This window comes from Hibiscus syriacus, unplaced genomic scaffold (assembly GCF_006381635.1).
Source record: "Hibiscus syriacus cultivar Baekdansim isolate YM2019G1 unplaced genomic scaffold, ASM638163v2 tig00009009_pilon, whole genome shotgun sequence".
In the NCBI taxonomy this organism is placed as follows: Eukaryota; Viridiplantae; Streptophyta; class Magnoliopsida; order Malvales; family Malvaceae; genus Hibiscus; species Hibiscus syriacus.
The window spans coordinates 899,308-918,023 of NW_024062181.1; the positions used below are offsets into that span (position 1 = coordinate 899,308).

Consider the following 18,716-nt stretch of genomic DNA (forward strand, 5'->3'; position numbering starts at 1 on the left):
TTTTTTAATCGTATATTAATCTGCCGTATGACAGAACTACCCTCATTGGTTTCTCTTCTTAGCAAACCAAAATTGGAAAATTTACACTACTTGTTCTTTTTTTATTCATTTTTTCATTTAAAAAATTCCAAAAAGGACAAAGCCAACCAGAATTGAAAAACTTTTCTAGTCCTCTCACTTTCATAATTGAAAAACTTTTCTAGTCCTCTCACTTCCATACTTTTAGTTTCTTTTTATTATATATATGCTTGAAGTCTAAATTTCTATAAAAATAAAAGATGTAAACATTAACGACTAAATATTTTATTATATCAATTATTTAACTGATTTGAGTAAGAAAATTGTAATCTTTTTAATAGTCTAGTGACTGTGGGTGTAGTTTACCCAAAATAAAATAGCAATACTGTGTGCTTAACTGATACTAATGGCTAACCATTGAAAACTTTTATGTCGTCTTCTAAGGCCAAAGGGCCTACTTTTCTGCAACTATTAGTCTATTACAAGTGGGAGGAACACCCCACGTTCCGTAGGTGATGAAATGTGTATTATATATACCTATGGACACCGGCACTTCATCTTCTTCAAATCACTTCCAAACACTTTGCCTTTAGTTTCAGTTCGAAGCAGCAACTTCATCTTCTTCAATGGCAGAATCAATTATTTATGACATCATCACCAAATTGAGCTCCCCTCTTGTGCAGCAACTTGGCTTGTGGTGGAATTTCAAAGACGACCTTGAGGACCTCGAAAGCATTGTGTCTGCAATCAAAACTGTGCTTCTTGACGCCGAAGAGCGATCTACAAGTAACATTCCTGTCAAGCACTTCCTTGAAAAGCTGAAAGATGCGCTTTATGATGCCGATGACCTTTTGGATGATATCCATACTGAAGCTTTGAGGAAAGATCTGCTGAGTGGGAACAAGCTGACGAAAGAGGTACGCGTTTTCTTTTCAAGCTCAAACCAGGTTGCTTATGGTCTCAAAATGGGAAGTAAAATCAAGGCCATTAAGGCCAGTTTAAGTACCATTCAAAATCAGACCAAGTTGTTAAAATTAGTACCGCGTGAGTATCCTATGGAGACGCCTTTCATGGCCAAAAGGAGGCAGCAGACGCACTCTTTTGTGCCTAAAGATAAAATAATAGGGAGGGACGATGATAAAGCAGCTCTTCTGAAACTCTTGTTAGAGTTCGACAGTGAAGAGAATGTTCATATCATTCCAATTGTGGGGTTCGGAGGGTTAGGCAAGACTGCATTGGCACAGTTGGTCTATAATGATGAAATGGTTAAAAAGCACTTTGACTTGAGGATGTGGGTATGTGTCTCAGATGTTTTTGATGTGAAAACAATAGTTGCAAACATTATTAAATCTGTGACTAACCATGCACCCGATCAAAATCTCGAAATGGATCAACTGCAGAAACAACTTCGAGGTGAAATTAATAGGAGTAAATATTTGCTTGTTTTGGATGACATTTGGAACGAGGACAGGGAACGATGGGTTAGCTTAAAGAATTTACTGATAGGTGGGGATAAAGGAAGTAGGATAATAATAACTACTCGCTCTCACAAGGTAGCAAAGTTAACTAGTAAATGCCAACCCCATGTTCTTAAAGGCTTGTCTGAAGATGATTCTTGGTCGTTGTTCAAAGATATAGCATTTGAGCAAAGATCTGCAGACTTGACAAATTCAGGCTTTGTGGAGATAGGAAAGCAGATTTCAGAAATGTGTCGTGGAGTTCCTTTAGTCATAAAGACTATAGCTGGTACCTTATCTTTTATAGAAACCCAGAATGAGTGGCTTTCTTTTAAAGATAATGAACTTGCTAGAATATCCCAAAAAGATAATGAAATTCTATCTACACTTAAGTTGAGTTATGATCGTCTCCCATCTCATTTGAAGAATTGTTTTGCTTATTGTAGATTATACCCAAAAGATCATAAAATTGATGTGAAAACACTTGTTCAATTTTGGATTGCACAAGGCTTTGTAAACCAATCAACTTCGAGTCAACCACTAGAAGATATTGGGTTTGGGTATTTTAAAGGTCTAGTTGAAAGAAATCTTTTTCAAGAGGTAGAAGAAGATGACTTCCGGGGAATAGTATGTAAAATGCATGATTTTATGAATGATCTAGCTGAATCAGTAGCAGGTAGAGAAGGCAGTCTTTTAAATTCAAATTCAAGTACAAGTGAACTTGATGAGAATTGTCGTCACTTATCTGTCGATTTTTCATTAATTCCTTTGCAAAAGGGAAAGAAGTTGCGAACTTTGTTGAAATTCTCGAACAAGAAAGTTGAAAATATGAGTGATGCGAGTTGGAATTGGATAGTTTCAGATTGTAGATGCTTGCGTGTGTTGGAATTGTGTGATTTAAATCTTTTTAGAATTCCAGGCTTCATTAAAAAGTTGAAACATTTGAGGTACCTTGATCTCTCTTGGAATCCTAATCTTTTTTTCATCCCCAAGAGCATTTGCAAGATGCAAAATCTGCAAGTGCTGAAAGTTGAGTTTTGTTACCGGCTTAAAAGATTGCCAAAGAAGATTGAAAAATTGGTGAATCTCACCCATCTTTCGTGTGCTGGTTGTTGGGGGTTAACTCATATGCCTAGTGGAATAGGGAAGCTGACTTTGCTTCAGACATTAAGCATGTTTGTTGTGGATAAAGACGGTGCCCATGGTGCAGCAGCAGCAGATCTAAGTGAATTGGGTGGCCTTAACAGCTTAAGGGGAGAGCTAATAATAAAAAATTTGGGATTCGTGAAAAATGCAGGAGACAAGTTCAAAGCTGCAAATTTGAAAGAGAAGCAACATCTGCAATCATTGGTTTTAGAATGGAGAGGTGATATCAATGATGATGGCAAAGAAGATGATGATGATGAAGAGAAGTCACTAAAGGACCTCGAGCCCCATCCTAATCTGAAGAAGCTCCATTTGAGAGGATGGAGGGGCAATGCCAAGTTTCCAAGTTGGTTTTCTTTGCTCACAAATCTGGTGGATATTCGAATAAAGGGTCCAAGCAAATTTAAACATCTCCCTTCCTTTGCTCGATTGCCTCATCTTCAACGGCTAAAGATTTCCAAGTTGACTGAGCTGGAGTACATGGAAGATAATGGCCCTAGTGGAGGACATGCAGATTCAGTATCATTCTTCCCGTCGCTTAAGCTTCTTCACCTCAAGGAATGCCCAAATATGAAGAGTTGGTGGAGGAACAGCCCGATCGATGATGATAAGGATGACGACAAGGATAGAACAGCATCAACCATGGCATTCCCTTGTCTTTCCAGTTTATGCATTAAAAATTGCCCTTTGAGTTCAATGCCTTTGTATCCATCAGTCGAGGATGAGCTGATCTTGGTGAATACCAGTTCAAGGCCATTAAAGCGTTCGACCTCTTTTGTTACGACGCCATCAAGTTCAACCTCTTTTGTTCCTTTCTCCAAATTGAAATCGTTCGAAGCGGAGAATATCAAAGAACTGGACCACGACATGCTAGATGAGTGCCTGAAAAATATGACTTCCCTTAAAAGGTGGGGTATTGGTTCTTGCAGTTGGCTCAAGTCATTATCTGGGTTGTTGCAACAGATGACCGGTCTCACAAGTTTAAAGATAAAAGATTGCAAGGAGCTTGATATAGAGGGCATGCAGTGGGAACCCCTTAAGAATCTCTCTGGTTTGGAGATCGATAATATTCCGCAGCTCGTGTCTCTCCCCCTTTGGCTTCAACATCTGGATCAACTGAAAACATTAGAAATCGAGAATTGCAATGGATTGAGGTCACTCTTTCCTGGCTTCCAACATCTCACTTCCCTCGAAAAGCTTCGAATAATCGACTGCACGGAGCTGGAGTTTTCTGCAGATGGCATTCAAAAATTCGAAGATTATACGAGCCTACGCCATATACGCCTGGAAAATATTCCAAAGTGTCAGCATCTTCCGGAGTGGCTTCAACATGTGACAAATTTGAAAGAGCTTTATCTCATATTTTTGCCCGGTTTAACATCGTTTCCGGATGACCTGCGTTGCCTAACCAGTTTGGAACAGCTACATATGATACACATTTCCAAGTTGCCCGATTGGCATCAGATCGCTCACATTCCTCGCATTTGGGTGGATTGTGTGAGTGCCCTCCTCTCCTTTCAATCATCCATCTATCCACTTTTACAACAACATATTGGGTTTTCTATTTTCAAGCTGTGAATACATCTCTTGTTTACTATCTTCAGGTTCAGGTGCAATAGCTTCCGAAGCGCATTCGAGTACTTCAGGAATTTATATGCAGAAAAAGAGGAGGTAGTTTATCTAATTGCTTTAAACTTTGAATTCATAATAATCTCAGAAGTTACTGCAATCATCTAATAATTGATGTTCCTTTTTGTCAGCATGAGCTCAATGGAAGACATACATTCTTCAAGACTTGATCCATTCCTCAGCAGAGGACATCAAGATTTCCGAAAGAGGGGATATACGAGGAAGGCCTTCGAATTGTCCATGTTTGATGTTCAGGGGAAGAAGTGCTAAGAGAGAATATATGCATTTTCATGACTAGGGACATTATTATGTATGCAATATGCAGATTGTTCATACTAGGTGTGCAAAACTGAGCCTGCAACAATTATGAGATCGGTTGGGCTTTTATCATTCTTTGTACTATGATCTTAATAGTGGAATTTTCTCTGGGCAAGGCCCCGCAGATGTAGGTGTGACACCGAACTGCGTAACCAATGTGTTTGTGTTCTTGCGCATTTTGTGCTTGTTACAGCAACTAAAAGGATAACTATCAACCAGTCATGCACTTTCAACAAGTGTTTCTATATTTTGATCCGGCTCTATCTCATAAGGATAATCTCTTAGCAGCTTGAAACTGTGCCAAATCTTCCAAAGTGAAGTCCTCAGCTGGCAACTTGCCTGCACCATTGCACCAATAGTTCCCACTTGCCACGATTAAGGTGAGTTTGGATATTTTCACGTTCCATTCGTTCGATGTTTGAACATGTTATGATTTATGGGAAATCATCTTGAAGTTGCTTTCAATTTTGTTAGATTTAATTATTGTTGGTCATTCATGTTTATAGAATGTTCGATCCCTAAACGACAACCTACGTAAAATTCGAATGACACGTTTATCTTTTGATTTGTCGTTTTTATGAACGTTTGATCTTTAAATTAAAATTGTCATAAGATTTGAATGCCGCGTGTTATCTTTTGATTTGTCGTTTTTGTAAAATAGATTTTAATGTTTTAAGTGTATATATAGTCCATCTTACTAGTGATGATATGTCTCTATATTAAGATACATTATGAAACTTGATTATACAAATTTTATATTAAGATACATTAAGATTGTTTAATTAATTGTACCCAAATCCACTTATGATAATATTCATATTAATTACTTCAAAAAATTTCTCTGATTATTGTTGATTTTTTATATTTTGTAGGATACCATGAATTCACCAAACTTTGATGAAAACCTATATTTTCCCTTGAGTCCACTAATGACCTTTCCTTTGTCACCTCTATTGGACCCTCACCTTGAACCAAATGCAACATCCATCAATGGTGGCTCAGATGATCTGTGCATCAATGGTGATGAAATTAGCTTTGGTTTTCTTAGTAATGATGCACAAATGAACTGAATCGAGGATCCCGCATCGATCAATCCGAATCCAATCGAGACCCCTTATAATGTGACTCAAGAGATGGTGGATACTTTCTTTCCATTGGAGACAAATGGTGAAGGTGAAACAAGCATGGACAAATCCAAATGTGTCAAAAGGAAGCCTTCAAATAAGCAAAATCAAGGTGATGCAGAAAGGTTAGAGTCCATCACATTATTCGCTCTTTTATTTATTTATGATCGAGGTCTTATTCGATACAGAGAAACGACTGCTTATGATAAGATTCGAATATCAAGCTTAAGTCTAGTGTAACATGGTTGTAGGAAAAATTAAGGATTCGAAAAGGTCAAAGTCTTCTATTAGTCTCTGTATTATATTATTTGAAATTTGATTGGTGGAAATAATGAAAATAGGGGTAAAAGTAAGAGAAGGCGTCAAACAAGGCAAGAACCAAAGGTTTTTGGTGTAAGAAGCTCTATATACCGAGGAGTATGCAGGTCTCATACTATCCCATCTTTATTTTAGTTTACACTAGTATGCAAATACATTGTATCCTTTGGTTTCGGAATGCTTCACTACCGAGTTCTAGTTCGATTGGTATCGTTATTATTATAGTAATTTGGAGGCTTTGGTTCGAGTCTTTGAGTATGCTTAAACGTGGAACAAATCGAATTTACTGCAGACACAATGAGCGATATGAGGCATTTTTGTGGGATAACGACCAAGGACAAAAGCCTAGGACAGGTTTCTTAGTTTCTTTTGTTCTGTTTTTCTGATGTTTTTACTATTGGTTATCATCGTCTTATTCATTACTAACCCTTGTGTTCTTATTTTTGTTCTTGTTTTCTTCAATACATGCAGTTTATATAGGTGAGTGATGGGTCATTCATTGCCACTTCTTTCACTGATTTTTCAATTACGATGAATATCGATGATAAAGGGAATCGAAAATGGCAAAGAGCTCACGATTTTTCGGGACTTTGTCGTTTGGTCTGATAGGTGGATATGATGATGAAGAATCTGCAGCAAGGGCTTATGATTTAGCTGCTCTGAAACTATGGGGCAAATCTGCAAACCTCAATTTCCCGGTAATGCTTCCTTTAACGGCACACATATGATATACATAGGGCTACTTGTAGAAGATGTCCCCGGATTGTTGTTCTGATTTTAAATTGATCGCTAAACTTTAATATCGTTATCGAGTCCTCTTATTGCTGTTATTGAGCTAATTGCAGAAGGCCTAGTATTACAAGTTTGATTAATCAATGAAAACTAATTGCAGATGAATAACTATGAAAAAAAATTGGAAGAGATGAAGTATTATTCGAAAAATGAGTATTTTCGGACCATCAGAAGGCAAATTTATAATTACTTGAAGAATTTATTCCAATTTTCCATTGTGAATTTAAACTGCTAAAGGTTTTCATTTCATGGCTTCAAACATCACAGAATTTCAGAAAGAGTAGAGCCTTTGCAAAGGGTGCTTCAATCTATCGTGGAGTCTCCAGGTAATATATATATATATATCGAAATTCGGATTTGATATACTCTAATGAAAAATAATGGAATAGGAATTCGGATTACAAGAAATGGCAAGCAAGAATTGGAAAAGGAAAAGATATCAAAGGAATCTACCTTGGAACATTTGGTAAGCATCAACCTTAGCTTAATTATGATTTTAGTTCTTCCACTACACGAAATTTTTCGGATTTATATGGTTTTTGTACTTTAATTGACATAATGATTTGATTTAAACAAAAATTCAGATACAGAAGAGGAAGCAGCAAGGGCTTATGATGTAGCAGCAATAAGGCTGAAAGGTGCAAATGCAGTTACAAACTTTGATATGAATGAGCATGATCTGATGACCATTCTTCAAAGTTTGAAGCTACCAATTGGCAAAGGAGCTTCCAAGTTACTGATGCAATCTTCGATCGACGATGTCATTAGACAGAGAAGCAATCTCAGTGAGAAAAACAGATTCGTTCCTTTCGAAGATGATGAACTCGAGTTGCCATTATCGTCTCCTCAAGAGTTTCAGACAAATCCTTGTCTGGTCCAAAGATTTAGCATCTTTGGAACTGATATGAACATTGATGGGAATCTAGACTTTGATTCCAATGGGATTCAAGCCATGGATAACCAACCTCAAAATCCGAGTTTTTCAGATGATTTTCAGACGCTGTTAGGTCTCCAAGGGCAAGATTGTCTTCACTTGAACCAGGTTGAGGACGTTGTTTCAGACCAAAACCTGAAAGAAAATCCTAATGATTTCCGAACAAAATCCGTACCAGTCGATCAATCAAATGGAGGCTACAATGGAGATGGGGTTTTGCAGGGGGTTCTGAACTCGATGAAGATTGTGGATAATGCTAAAGGAGGCTGCCATGGAAGTGGCAATGTCTCAGACAATGGAGCAGCCATGGTGGAAAACGCAATCCTGGGAAATGAAAAAAGTGTCGAAAATGGAGTGAATTTGTCTGAAGATGATGACATGGACCTTCTTTCAAGGTGCTTGGAATTGTTTTATGAACTTGGACCATTGTGCTTGTAAAAATGGAATTGTTTAATGATCTTGAGAACTATGCATATTGAAGTTTTAATCATGTTGAATACATTTTATGCCTTGGGTAATTTCCTTTCAAGAAATAAACTGAGCTTTGAGTTTCAAGCTTCGAGTTGAGCTTGAGCATGCAGGGATTCCGGTACAGCTTCCGGAACAGGATCGGGACAAAACTCATCCAGAGTAAAGTTGCAGAGAATATCACTCAAGGCATTAAGAAAAACGAACACTTTACGTTCATCACGATTTTTCCCGGAATCATCTCGACTGTAATGCTGGTTTTCTTTTAAAGCCTTATTACTATCAATGCCAAACTTATCAGTCAGGCACCTATACCAATCTCCAACCTGCAGAAATAAGCATCCCTCTTTAAGACTGCATTTAATATTTTCCATATAGAAAACTACTGTGACATGATACATACAGAATCTTTTAGCTGAGCGACGGATCCGAAGCTAAGATCTCTGGCTGGAATTGGGAGAACCGTTGAATCTACAATAGGATCAGATACAGGATCTGTTGGGATCTTATTCGCTGACTCCCAAAAAATAGCATTGAACATTGCTACATCTGACCTTGCACCACACTGTTCCATAACCCGAACAAGATACATTCAGAGGGCCTCTGCTTCAGTGACACAATTAGACTTAACAAAACCGGGGACGAATGCTGAGAAATGGATCAGTTCTTGAGGAATACATGTCTTACATTGATCTCATGCTGACAAAAAGGAACATTTATTATTAGATGATTGCAATTAATTGTGAGATTATTATGATTTAAAAGTGTAAAGCAATTAGATAAATTACCACCTCTTTTCCTGCATATAAATTCCTAGAAATACTCATATGCCCTTCAGTAGCTATTGCACCCTTGTCTGAACATAGACAACAATTAAGAGATATACTCAGAGCTTGAAAATAGAAAACACAATATATTGTTGTAAAACTGGATAAATGAATGAATGATTCAAAGGATAGGAAGCACCAACCTCATTCACCCAAATCTCCGGGATGTGAGCAATCTTATGCCAATCGGCACCAATGTCCTTCCGACATCTTTCCTCCAACTGGGGATTTTCTCGTATACTTAAATCTTCCAAACTGGTTAGGCCACACATATTGTCCGGAAGCGATGTTAAATTGGGCAAATTATACAGACGAAGCTTTTGCAGATTTGTTAGATGTTGAAGCCACTCCGGAAGATGCCGACACTTTCGGATGTTTTCCAGACGTAGAACACGTAAGCTTGTACAATTATGGAATATTTGGATGCCTCCTGCCGATAACTCCAGCTCCTCGCAGCCAACTATTTTAAGCGATTCAAGGAAAGTGAGATGTAGGAACACAGGAAAGAGTGACCTCAATCCACTGCAATTCTTAATAACTAACGATTCCAATCGAACAAGATGTTGAAGCCAAAGGGGGAGAGACACCAGCTGTGGGAGATTATCAATCTCCAAACGAGAGAGATTCTTAAGGGGTTCCCACTGTATGCCCTCTAAATCAAGCTCCTTGCAATCTGTTATTTTTAAACTTTTAAGTCTGCTCAACTGTTGCAACCACACAGGTAAAGACTTTAGCCAATGGCAAGAGGCAATCACCAAATGCTCGAGAGAAGTAAGATTTTGCAGGAACTCATTGTCCGGGTCTAGTTCCTCAATATTTTTCAGGAACACATTGGAGAGAGGAAGAGAAGATGTTGATGGTTCTATAATAGTGGTGCTCATCTGAATGGTATGCTTTAATGGCATTGAACTGGTATTCACCAACCTTAGCTCATCGAGTGACGGATACAGCGGCATTGAAGTCAAAGGGCAATCTTCAATCCATAAACTGAAAAGACAAGGAAATGCCATGGTTGATGCTCCTATAACTGTTCTATCCTTGTCCCCACCCTTATCATTATCAACTGGTCTTTTCCACCAACTCTTCATATTTGGGCATTTCATGAGTGTGAGAAATGTAAGCGAGGGGAAGAATGATTCTGATTCTCCTTGTCCTCCATTGCAGTCATTATCGTGCATGTACTCCAGCTCAGTTAACTCAGAAATCCACAACCGTTGAAGATAAGGCAATTGAGCAAAGGAAGGGAGATATTTAAATTTACTAGGACCCCTTATTTCAATAGAAGTGAGATTTGTAAGTAAATAAAGCCAACTTGGAAACTTGGGATCGCCCCTCCATCCTACCACGCAGAGCTCCTTCAGATTAGGATGGGGCTGGAGGTCTTCAAGTGACTTCTCTTCGTCATCTCCATCTGATGTGTTAGGAACATAACCGCTCCATTCTAAATGCAATTCTCGCAGATGTTGCTTCCCTTTCAAATTAGCAGCCCTAAACTTCTCTTTTGCATTTCTCACGAATCCCAAATTTGTTATTGTTAGATCTCCCCTTAAGTTGTTTAGGCCACTCAATTCACTAAGATCTGCAGCAGCAGCACCATGGGAACCGTCTTTATCCACAACAAACATGCTTAACGTCTGAAGTGAAGTCAGTTTCCCTATTCCACTTGGCATATGAGTTAATCTCTGACAGTATTTACACCCAAGATGGATAAGATTCACCAATTTTTCAATCTTCTTTGGCAGTTCTTCAAGTCGGTCACAATAGTCAAGTTTCAGCACTTGCAAATTTTGTGTCTTGCAAATACTCTTTGGGAGGATCTTAAGATTTTTATTGAAAGAGAGATCAAGGTACCTCAAATGTTTCAGCTTATGAATGGAGTCCGGAATTGTATTAAGATTTAAAGAACGCAATTCTAAAACGCGTAAGCATCTACAATTCGAAATTATCCAATCCCAAGCTGAATCAGTCATATTTTCAACCCAATTGTTTCGAGAACGTAATAAAGTTCGCAACTTCTTTCCCTTGAACAAATGAATTAACGAAAAATCAATCGATAGGTGACGACATTTCTCATCAACCTCGCTTCCACTTGAGTTTGAATCTAAAATACTAATCTCTCTCCCTGCTACCAATTCAGCAAGATCATGCATAAAATCATGCATTTTACATGTCATTCCCCAGGGTAAATCTTCAACCTCTTGAAAGAAACTTCTTTCAACTAAACTTCTGAAATACCCAAACCCGATTTCTTCAAGAGATTGATTTGGATTTAATTGCTTTACAAAACCTTGTGCAATCCAAAATTGAACAAGTCTTTGTGCATTAAACCTATGGTCTTTTGGATAGAGTCTACAATAAGCAAAGCAATGCTTCAATTGAGATGGAAGGTGATCATAACTCAACTTAAGAGTAGGCAGAATTTCACCTCCATTTTGGGACACTCTAGCAAGTTCAGTATCTTTGAAAGAAAGCCACTCGTTTTCTGTTTCTTTAAAAGATAATGTACCGGCTATCGCCTTTATGACTAAGGGAACTCCACCACACTTTCCCAAAATCTGCTTTCCTACTTCCACAAAGGCTGAATTTTTCGAGTCTGCAGGTCTTTGCTCAAATGCTATTTCTTTGAACAAAAACCATGCATCATCATCAGACAAGCCTCTCAGAACATGGGGCTGACATTTACTAGTTAACTTAGCTACCCTCAAAGACCGACTAGTTACTAGTATCCTACTTCCTTTATCCCCACCCATCAGTAATTTCTTTAAGCTAGACCATTGTTCTCTTTCCTCGTTCCAAATGTCATCCAAAACAAGCAAATATTTTTTCCCATCAATTTTATCTCGAAGTTGTTTTTGCAATTGATCCATGTCGAGATTTTGATCGGGTGCATGATTAGTCACAGATTTAATAATGTTTGCTACTATTAATTTCACATCAAAAACATCGGAGACACAAACCCACATCTTTAACTCAAAGTGATCCTTGACCGTCTCATCATTATAGACCAACTGTGCCAACGCAGTCTTGCCTAAGCCTCCGATCCCCACAATCGGAATGAAATAAACATTCTCTTCACTTTCAAACTCTAACAAGAGTTTTAGAAGAGCTGCTTTATCATCGTCCCTCCCTATTATTTCATCTTTACGCACAAAAGAATGCGTCTGCTGCCTCCTTTTGGCCATGAAAGGCGTTTCCTCAGGATGGTAACGCTCTACCAAATTCAACATCTTGGTCTCATTTTGAATGGAACTTAATCTGGCCTTAATGGCCTTGATTTTACGTCCCATTTTGAGACCATAAGCAAACTGGTTTGAGCTTGAAAAGAAAACGCGTACCTCTCTCGTCAGCTTGTTCCCACTCATCTGATCTTTCCTCAAAGCTTCAGTATGGATGTCATCCAAAAGGTCATCAGCATCATAAAGTGCATCTTTCAGCTTCTCAAGACAGTCTTTGACAAGATTGCTGCTCACAGATCGCTCCTCGGCATCAAGAAGCACAGCAGAGATCGCGGAGACGATGCTTCTGAGGTCCTGCAGGTCGTCTTTGAAATTCCACCATAAGCCAAGTTGCTGCAGAAGAGGGGAGCTCAGTTTGGTGATGATGTCGAAAGCAATTGATTCCGCCATTGCTTGGTGCTGCTGCTTCGAACTGAAACTAATGCAAAGTGTTTGGAAGTGATTTGAAGAAGATGAAATGCTGCTGTCCTTTAAGTTCATAGTATATTATAAATAATCTCATTGAAGACAACGACCCATCACCTACGGAACGTGGGGTGTTTCTCCCACTAGTAATAGTTGCAGCAAAGTGGGCCCTTTGGCCTTAGAAGACGACATAGAAGTTTTCAATGGTGCAAGCCGAGTCCTTCTTTTAGGCTTCTAAATCTAATGTCAAAAACTGCGCACTCTAAAGTGGTAAGCAGCCATTATTGGTTGAATAAAATCAATAAACTTGTGCTAACTTTTCAATTTTGGTTGCCTATGAAATTGTTATTTTATTTTGGTTAAACTACAACTAGAGTCACTGGACTATTAATAAGATTACGCTTTCATCACTCAACTTTAAAAACTTATGTTTACCCTCAATGTTTTCACCTTTTATTTTTGTAGACTTTAGACTTTGGCTAGGTTTGATAAAAAGAAATTCAAGAAGGAAACTCTAAGGAGTTGAAAAGTTTTTCAATGTTGGCTTGCATTGTACTGATTGAGCCTCCAAAGAGTCGTTATCTTTCGAACTTACCTCCAAAACCCAAATAACAGAGGCCCAAAATATGAACATAGTTTTCGAACTCGGTAGGCATAGTAAACTAGAAAGAAATGCATACCACAAAGAAGCATTACAAGGTGATCGTATCGATGTCCATCAAACCAGCACAAATAAAGACTTACACAAACTGGGGAAATTTAGACTTACACTTCAACCGTGTCCCTTTCTATGATGGACTCCAACATGTAATATCGAACAAGGGGACAACTGACGAGACAAGCAACCAACTTACATAAAACCTTCACACTTATCTTGATCCGGGTTCTCTCAGATCTTATCGAGCTTCTCCGCCCTAACAACGGGGTTGGCTTTTGCAATAGCATCACGACCGGCAGCACGATAATCGAAAGGGCATTCGTGTTTGTCAGAGTAACGGTGAGCAGCACAGAAGAGGTTTCCGCACTTGCAGTTAAATCCTGTCAAAACCAACACGTTTGCAGCATCTGGTACACCTATTGGGACCCTCTTTCGGCTTCATCCCACTTGAAGTCATTCCGGATGGATCAACGGTTAGTCCAGCCGAGACTATCTTTGAGTTGGCATTTCCTGATTGTACATCCAAAGCAGCAGCCACTGCTGGTTCCTTACCATTCCCGGTTGAGCAGCCGTTCACAATGCTTCCAATGGATGCTGCTGCGAGTTGCGCCTGTTCCTGCTTCAGGATCATCTCCTTGTGACACTTGGAGCACATATTCATTGTAGCTGCACTTCCGAAGAAGCCACAGTTGTTGATGCAAAGGATGGGGCCTTCAGGGGCTTTGCACCCTGTCTCATCATGAGACTCCATATTCTCTAATCCCCTGCAAGGATGCTACCTTACTATGAGTAATCTGAAACAAAAGGAGGAACCTAAAACAAAATATAAGAAAAAAGACCAGTGGAAGGGCCAGAAGTGATTCAACTCTTCAAGATGGATATGAATCAACCTCAGTCAGAAACAGGGAGACCGAATTAGGTACCCAGAGGACACATACTAAGCATGTAATCATCAATTTGCACGATACAACATTATATCAGAATCAAGCATAAATATCATTGCTAGTTGTAGAGATATAAGGTGACGAGGATAACTAGTTTATTTACAATGGAGCCTTGAAAGAGGCAATACTGAGTCAGCTGACAATAATACAAAAAAAAAAGAGAGAAAAAACTGATTAAAAGAACAGTTATGAGCATGATGTGCAAACATCAATGTCCAAGGGTGCGGGAGCAGGATCGAGAAATAACATCAAGAGGCAGCCAACACCAATATTGCATACATATGTCAAACATACACCATCCTTGCACTAGTTTAGCAAGGTAACATGCTGATGTCATTGGGAAGACAGGTTTCCAATTGACCAAACGTTCCAGGCAAAATTCTCATAGACTATATTCCGACAGTCATGTCTGTTGTATCTATTTTACAAAGTTCACATGCTTAACAATCAGTGGATTGGATAGTGCTTTGTTATTAGTTTCCGATTCGGGTCGTGGAATAGACGCATCTTTGCCATTGCTAAAAGGCAATAATTTCCTAACTACAATGAAAATTAGTTCACTTAAAGGAAAAAAAAATAATTTAGGGCTCTTCCCTACATCTTCTTTATCAAAATTTCCCCTTCTTTCATTTTTATGAATATTATTAGCGTCAGAAGCAAGCATATATTCCACAGTACCTACTAACTAATAATTAACAGTTAGCATCTACAGCAAACCAAATTTAACAAAAACCCTACAAATCCAATTGACCCAAAAATCCCAAAGCGCAAATCAAATTATAATCAGCACAAAAGCAACCTAAATCATCAAAATGAAGAGAAAACCCAATCGGAGAATTAAATTTCTTTAAAAGAAGGGAGGAAACAATTAATTAAGAAAACCCCTTACCTGAAATTTTATTTGGCCGATCTTGTCCGACAAAATCGAACCTGGTGGTTCCTATTTCATGCAAATTAAATGAAAAAAAATAATAAGAAATTCATCCCTTCCTCATATCTAATTTCCACCAAACTTTATTCAAGAAATCAACCAACCAACCCCCAAAAAATATTGAAGTTTAACATCATCTAAATAAACAAAGAAAATTAATAAAACTAGAAAAAAAAAATCAAACCCATACCTTAATCGAAGAGTTTATCTATAATAATCGGAGAAATCCAGACGAGGAAGACGATCTTTGATCATATGATTTTTTATTTTTGAATTTTGAATTTTTTTTCTCTTTTCTTTTTTACGTTTATTTATAAAGACTACAACTTTTTCGCTGCCAGCGAATGCTTTTCCACTGAGTTATTGATACTTGACTCACTGCCCTTGGAATATTTTATATTTACAATTTATGCCATTATTTTTTTAATTACGTGGCAGTTTTTTATTTGGCAAGGAGCCAGGGGGATTTCCGGGAGTTTAGAAACTAATTGGGCTGTTGAGCCCAAATAAAATATTAGATGTTGAGTTTTTTTTTAATTTTATTTTAATTTAATCGTTTAAATCTAATTTATTATATATTGTTCTGATTAATTTTGATAATAATTATAATTTATTATTTTATATTATAATTTTATTCATATTATTATTATTATTTAGTTAATCATTGACTTTTTTCCAGTAAAAACTTAATCATTGATTATTACAACATTAATATATAGTTTTTTTGGTACACAAAAGTTTAGGTCAAGGGTGGCTCCCCAGTTCAGGGCCAGGGCATACCTATGACCTAATTGAGATTTACATAGGATTTTACAGATTGCCCACAAGATTGACGGTGGTGGGATTCGAACTTGGTCTTACAAACTCAAATTCATGAATCTCAACCACTTGTGACAACACTCATTGACACATTAATATATAGTTTACAGAAGCTAAAATAATTAAAATTTTGTTAATGAATTGAAATTTGTATTAATTTTATATCTTAATAAAATAAATGGATCAAAAAAATAGTAAGTAAATTTTATATAATTTCTTTAAAAAGTTAAATAAACTAATATGAATCTTTATTCCACCTGCAATACTTACATATAAACAGATCTTTAAAAAACTTTAATTTATATTTATTATTTTCCAAATTCATAACACTTTTATTTTTTTAATTATAATAAAATTGAATGTTTAGGGATTCTTTTAATCTAGAAGTATAGGTGAATGAGTTTTGTTTAAATATATTACAATTTGAGTGTGGATTTTCCTTTATTTAAAACTCTTTTAATATTATAGTTTTTTAAAAAAGAAAATCGATAATTTTATTCAAAAATAAAAAATATCCTAAATTACAATAAATATTTACAATCGTAATAGTAAATTAAGCACATAATTAGGATAATTTCCTATAATCATTCAAACAAAACTAGCAACTTAAGGTTACATAAGATTAAAATCTAACTAAGAAAACTCGAACAAAGATGATACAAACAGATCTAATTGTATCGACAAACGAACCACAAAAATGATCAAGCTACTAAAAGACCACTGACGAACCGCAAATCAGATTCCAGTAATGTGAAAAGCTATCTACGAACGCACAACGTGTATTCAAATCCAATCGAGGGTTCAAAGCAGTATCAACAATATAATAGATAAGTGTCATATTGATCAATTGTGGTTATGTCTAATCAAACCTTAGAAAAATATAAATAAAAACAATGACCAAATAATCGTAAAACTTGTCAAAAGTTAGAAGAAATTATATCATAAAGACAAACTTATTGAAAATAAAAAATAAAAGAAATAAATTAAAGCTCCAAAGAATTGAACACCAAGTGACGATATATATATATATATATATATAATAGTTGAAATTATAAATTAAAGCTCCATTTTCTCCTTCTTCAACATCCGCTCTCATGCATCCATCAGCTTACTGCAGAACGTAAGAAAACAAAGAAACAATCGAAGCTCCAACGAGGGATCCAAGCACGGGCAAAGTGGCGGCAGCGGCGCTAGCAGCAGGGCCCGGGGCAGGTGCCGAGACCGAGGCGGAAGCAGCGCTAGCATCAAATCCACCGGCAGAAGGGGCGGGAGATGAGGCAACGCCGGCGGCCATAACGGCGCTCATGGAGGCGGCGGCAACAATGATGGCGCAGGAAACCTTCTTCATGTCCATGGCGTGTAAAGAAAGAGAGTTACTAGAAACAAACTCACCGTAAAAGGAGAGAGACCTGCCCTTTTATCGGTGACGGATGTTCGTCGGTGTTCTTTTTATTATTTGATTTGGTGTTGCAGGTCGAAGGAGAATGGTGGTGGGGAGGGTGGTTTTATAGGTGACCTTTTATGGCTATTTTTAGTGACGGTTTTCGATTTCGTCGCTGAAAATGTTTACGTGTTTAATTATTTGCATGTTTTGCGGGATGAGCAATGCAAAATTTTGAATGGGTTTTTAACGAATTGATTTATAAATGCTAAGGATTTTAAATTTCAAAATTAAATTATATTGTTTTAATTTTAAAATAAAATAACTATTAAATTATATAAAATATTATTTTTATTTTTATTTCTTTTTAAATGATAAAAACAAATCAATCTTATTCGAATCTAGACATGATTTTTTAAAATTATTATTTAGTATATCACTAGTGAAAAAATAATTGTAAAAAAATATTAAAATAATGGAAAATGTCATATTTCTTTATTTATTAGATTTTTCAAAATATTTTAAAGACCTTTTTCATTTTCTTAAAATCATTTGTGGAAATATTCTTTTTATGTTAAAATGTACTCCATTACATAGTTTATTTTAAATATGGTTTGTTTGGACAATAAATTTTAATATTTTTTATTTTTTATTAAGTAAAGAAATATTATATTCTTAAGGTACAAGTCTATATTTAAACTCATACAAGGTGTGACAAAATAAATATCATTGACGACTCGAGTAATTATTGAATCTCATATTTTTTAAGTTATTTTAAAATAGTAGTATTAATGATTATTTTGTTTGGATAATTAATTATTAAAAATTTGGTTATTAGAATTTTTATTTTTAAAAATAATTATAAAAATTAATAAAATTGAAATATGTTATATGAATATCATTATATTGAAAACTATATAAATATTTTAAAAATATAAAATATAAAAAATATACATTAGAATTGAATAAAATAATATTATAAAGTTTAATTTATTTTATAATGGAACTAAATATATGAATAGGAATATTAAAAAGCACTAATAAAAAAACTAAATATCCAAATTAAGCATTCTATTAAAGATGAGAGAGTAACACTATGCTCTTGTTGAGAGTTGAACTCAAGACCTCCTACTTACTAAATAGGTGCTCTAACCAACTGAACTACGAGAGCTAATTGATGAATGTAACATGAGTTAGAGCATAAGATAGATATATTGAAGATGAAAGAGTAACAACATACTCTTGTTTAGAGTCAAACTCAAGACTTCCAGCTTACTAAACGGGTGCTCTAACCAACTAAGCTACGAGAGT

At 36.5% G+C, this 18,716-nt stretch overlaps 3 protein-coding genes, 1 non-coding gene and 1 pseudogene across 7 annotated transcripts; 1 reads left to right on the plus strand and 4 right to left on the minus strand.

Moving 5' to 3' along the window:
• Positions 1-560: 560 nt before the first annotated feature.
• LOC120202893 (disease resistance protein RGA2-like) lies at positions 561-8,301 on the plus strand. 2 transcript variants are annotated; one of them, XM_039203248.1, is made up of 9 exons: positions 4,239-4,948; positions 5,441-5,817; positions 6,034-6,117; positions 6,303-6,364; positions 6,482-6,490; positions 6,620-6,708; positions 7,070-7,128; positions 7,192-7,268; positions 7,387-8,301. In XM_039203248.1, the coding sequence occupies exons 2-9, from the start codon at positions 5,702-5,704 to the stop codon at positions 8,172-8,174; spliced, it is 1,284 nt and encodes a 427-aa protein (XP_039059179.1). In that variant the 5' UTR covers positions 4,239-4,948; positions 5,441-5,701; the 3' UTR covers positions 8,175-8,301. The 2 variants fall into 2 exon arrangements, with proteins under 2 accessions (XP_039059178.1, XP_039059179.1); XM_039203247.1 differs by lacking the exons at positions 6,034-6,117; positions 6,303-6,364; positions 6,482-6,490; ... (2 more) ...; positions 7,192-7,268; positions 7,387-8,301 and adding an exon at positions 561-4,118 and having other exon boundaries at positions 4,226-4,292; positions 4,382-4,948; positions 5,441-5,695.
• On the minus strand, positions 8,227-12,768 carry LOC120202892 (disease resistance protein RGA2-like). 3 transcript variants are annotated; one of them, XR_005523766.1, is made up of 4 exons: positions 9,175-12,768; positions 8,996-9,060; positions 8,608-8,903; positions 8,227-8,530 (listed from the first exon to the last, which is right to left on the minus strand). XR_005523766.1 is itself a non-coding variant. In XM_039203246.1 (2 exons), the coding sequence occupies exons 1-2, from the start codon at positions 12,745-12,747 to the stop codon at positions 9,046-9,048; spliced, it is 3,588 nt and encodes a 1,195-aa protein (XP_039059177.1). In that variant the 5' UTR covers positions 12,748-12,768; the 3' UTR covers positions 8,979-9,045. The 3 variants fall into 3 exon arrangements, 1 of the variants encoding a protein (XP_039059177.1); XR_005523767.1 differs by having other exon boundaries at positions 8,993-9,060; XM_039203246.1 differs by lacking the exons at positions 8,227-8,530; positions 8,608-8,903 and having other exon boundaries at positions 8,979-9,060.
• Positions 12,769-13,327: 559 nt separating this feature from the next.
• Positions 13,328-15,541, minus strand: LOC120202895 (annotated as a pseudogene).
• Positions 15,542-17,053: 1,512 nt separating this feature from the next.
• LOC120202896 (arabinogalactan protein 23-like) lies at positions 17,054-17,515 on the minus strand. Its single transcript, XM_039203250.1, has one exon. It carries the CDS (start codon positions 17,376-17,378, stop codon positions 17,133-17,135), a length of 246 nt encoding a protein of 81 aa, XP_039059181.1. The 5' UTR covers positions 17,379-17,515; the 3' UTR covers positions 17,054-17,132.
• A 987-nt stretch (positions 17,516-18,502) lies between these two features.
• Positions 18,503-18,576, minus strand: TRNAT-AGU. Its single transcript has one exon. It is a non-coding gene; the product is annotated as a tRNA-Thr (tRNA).
• Positions 18,577-18,716: the final 140 nt, after the last annotated feature.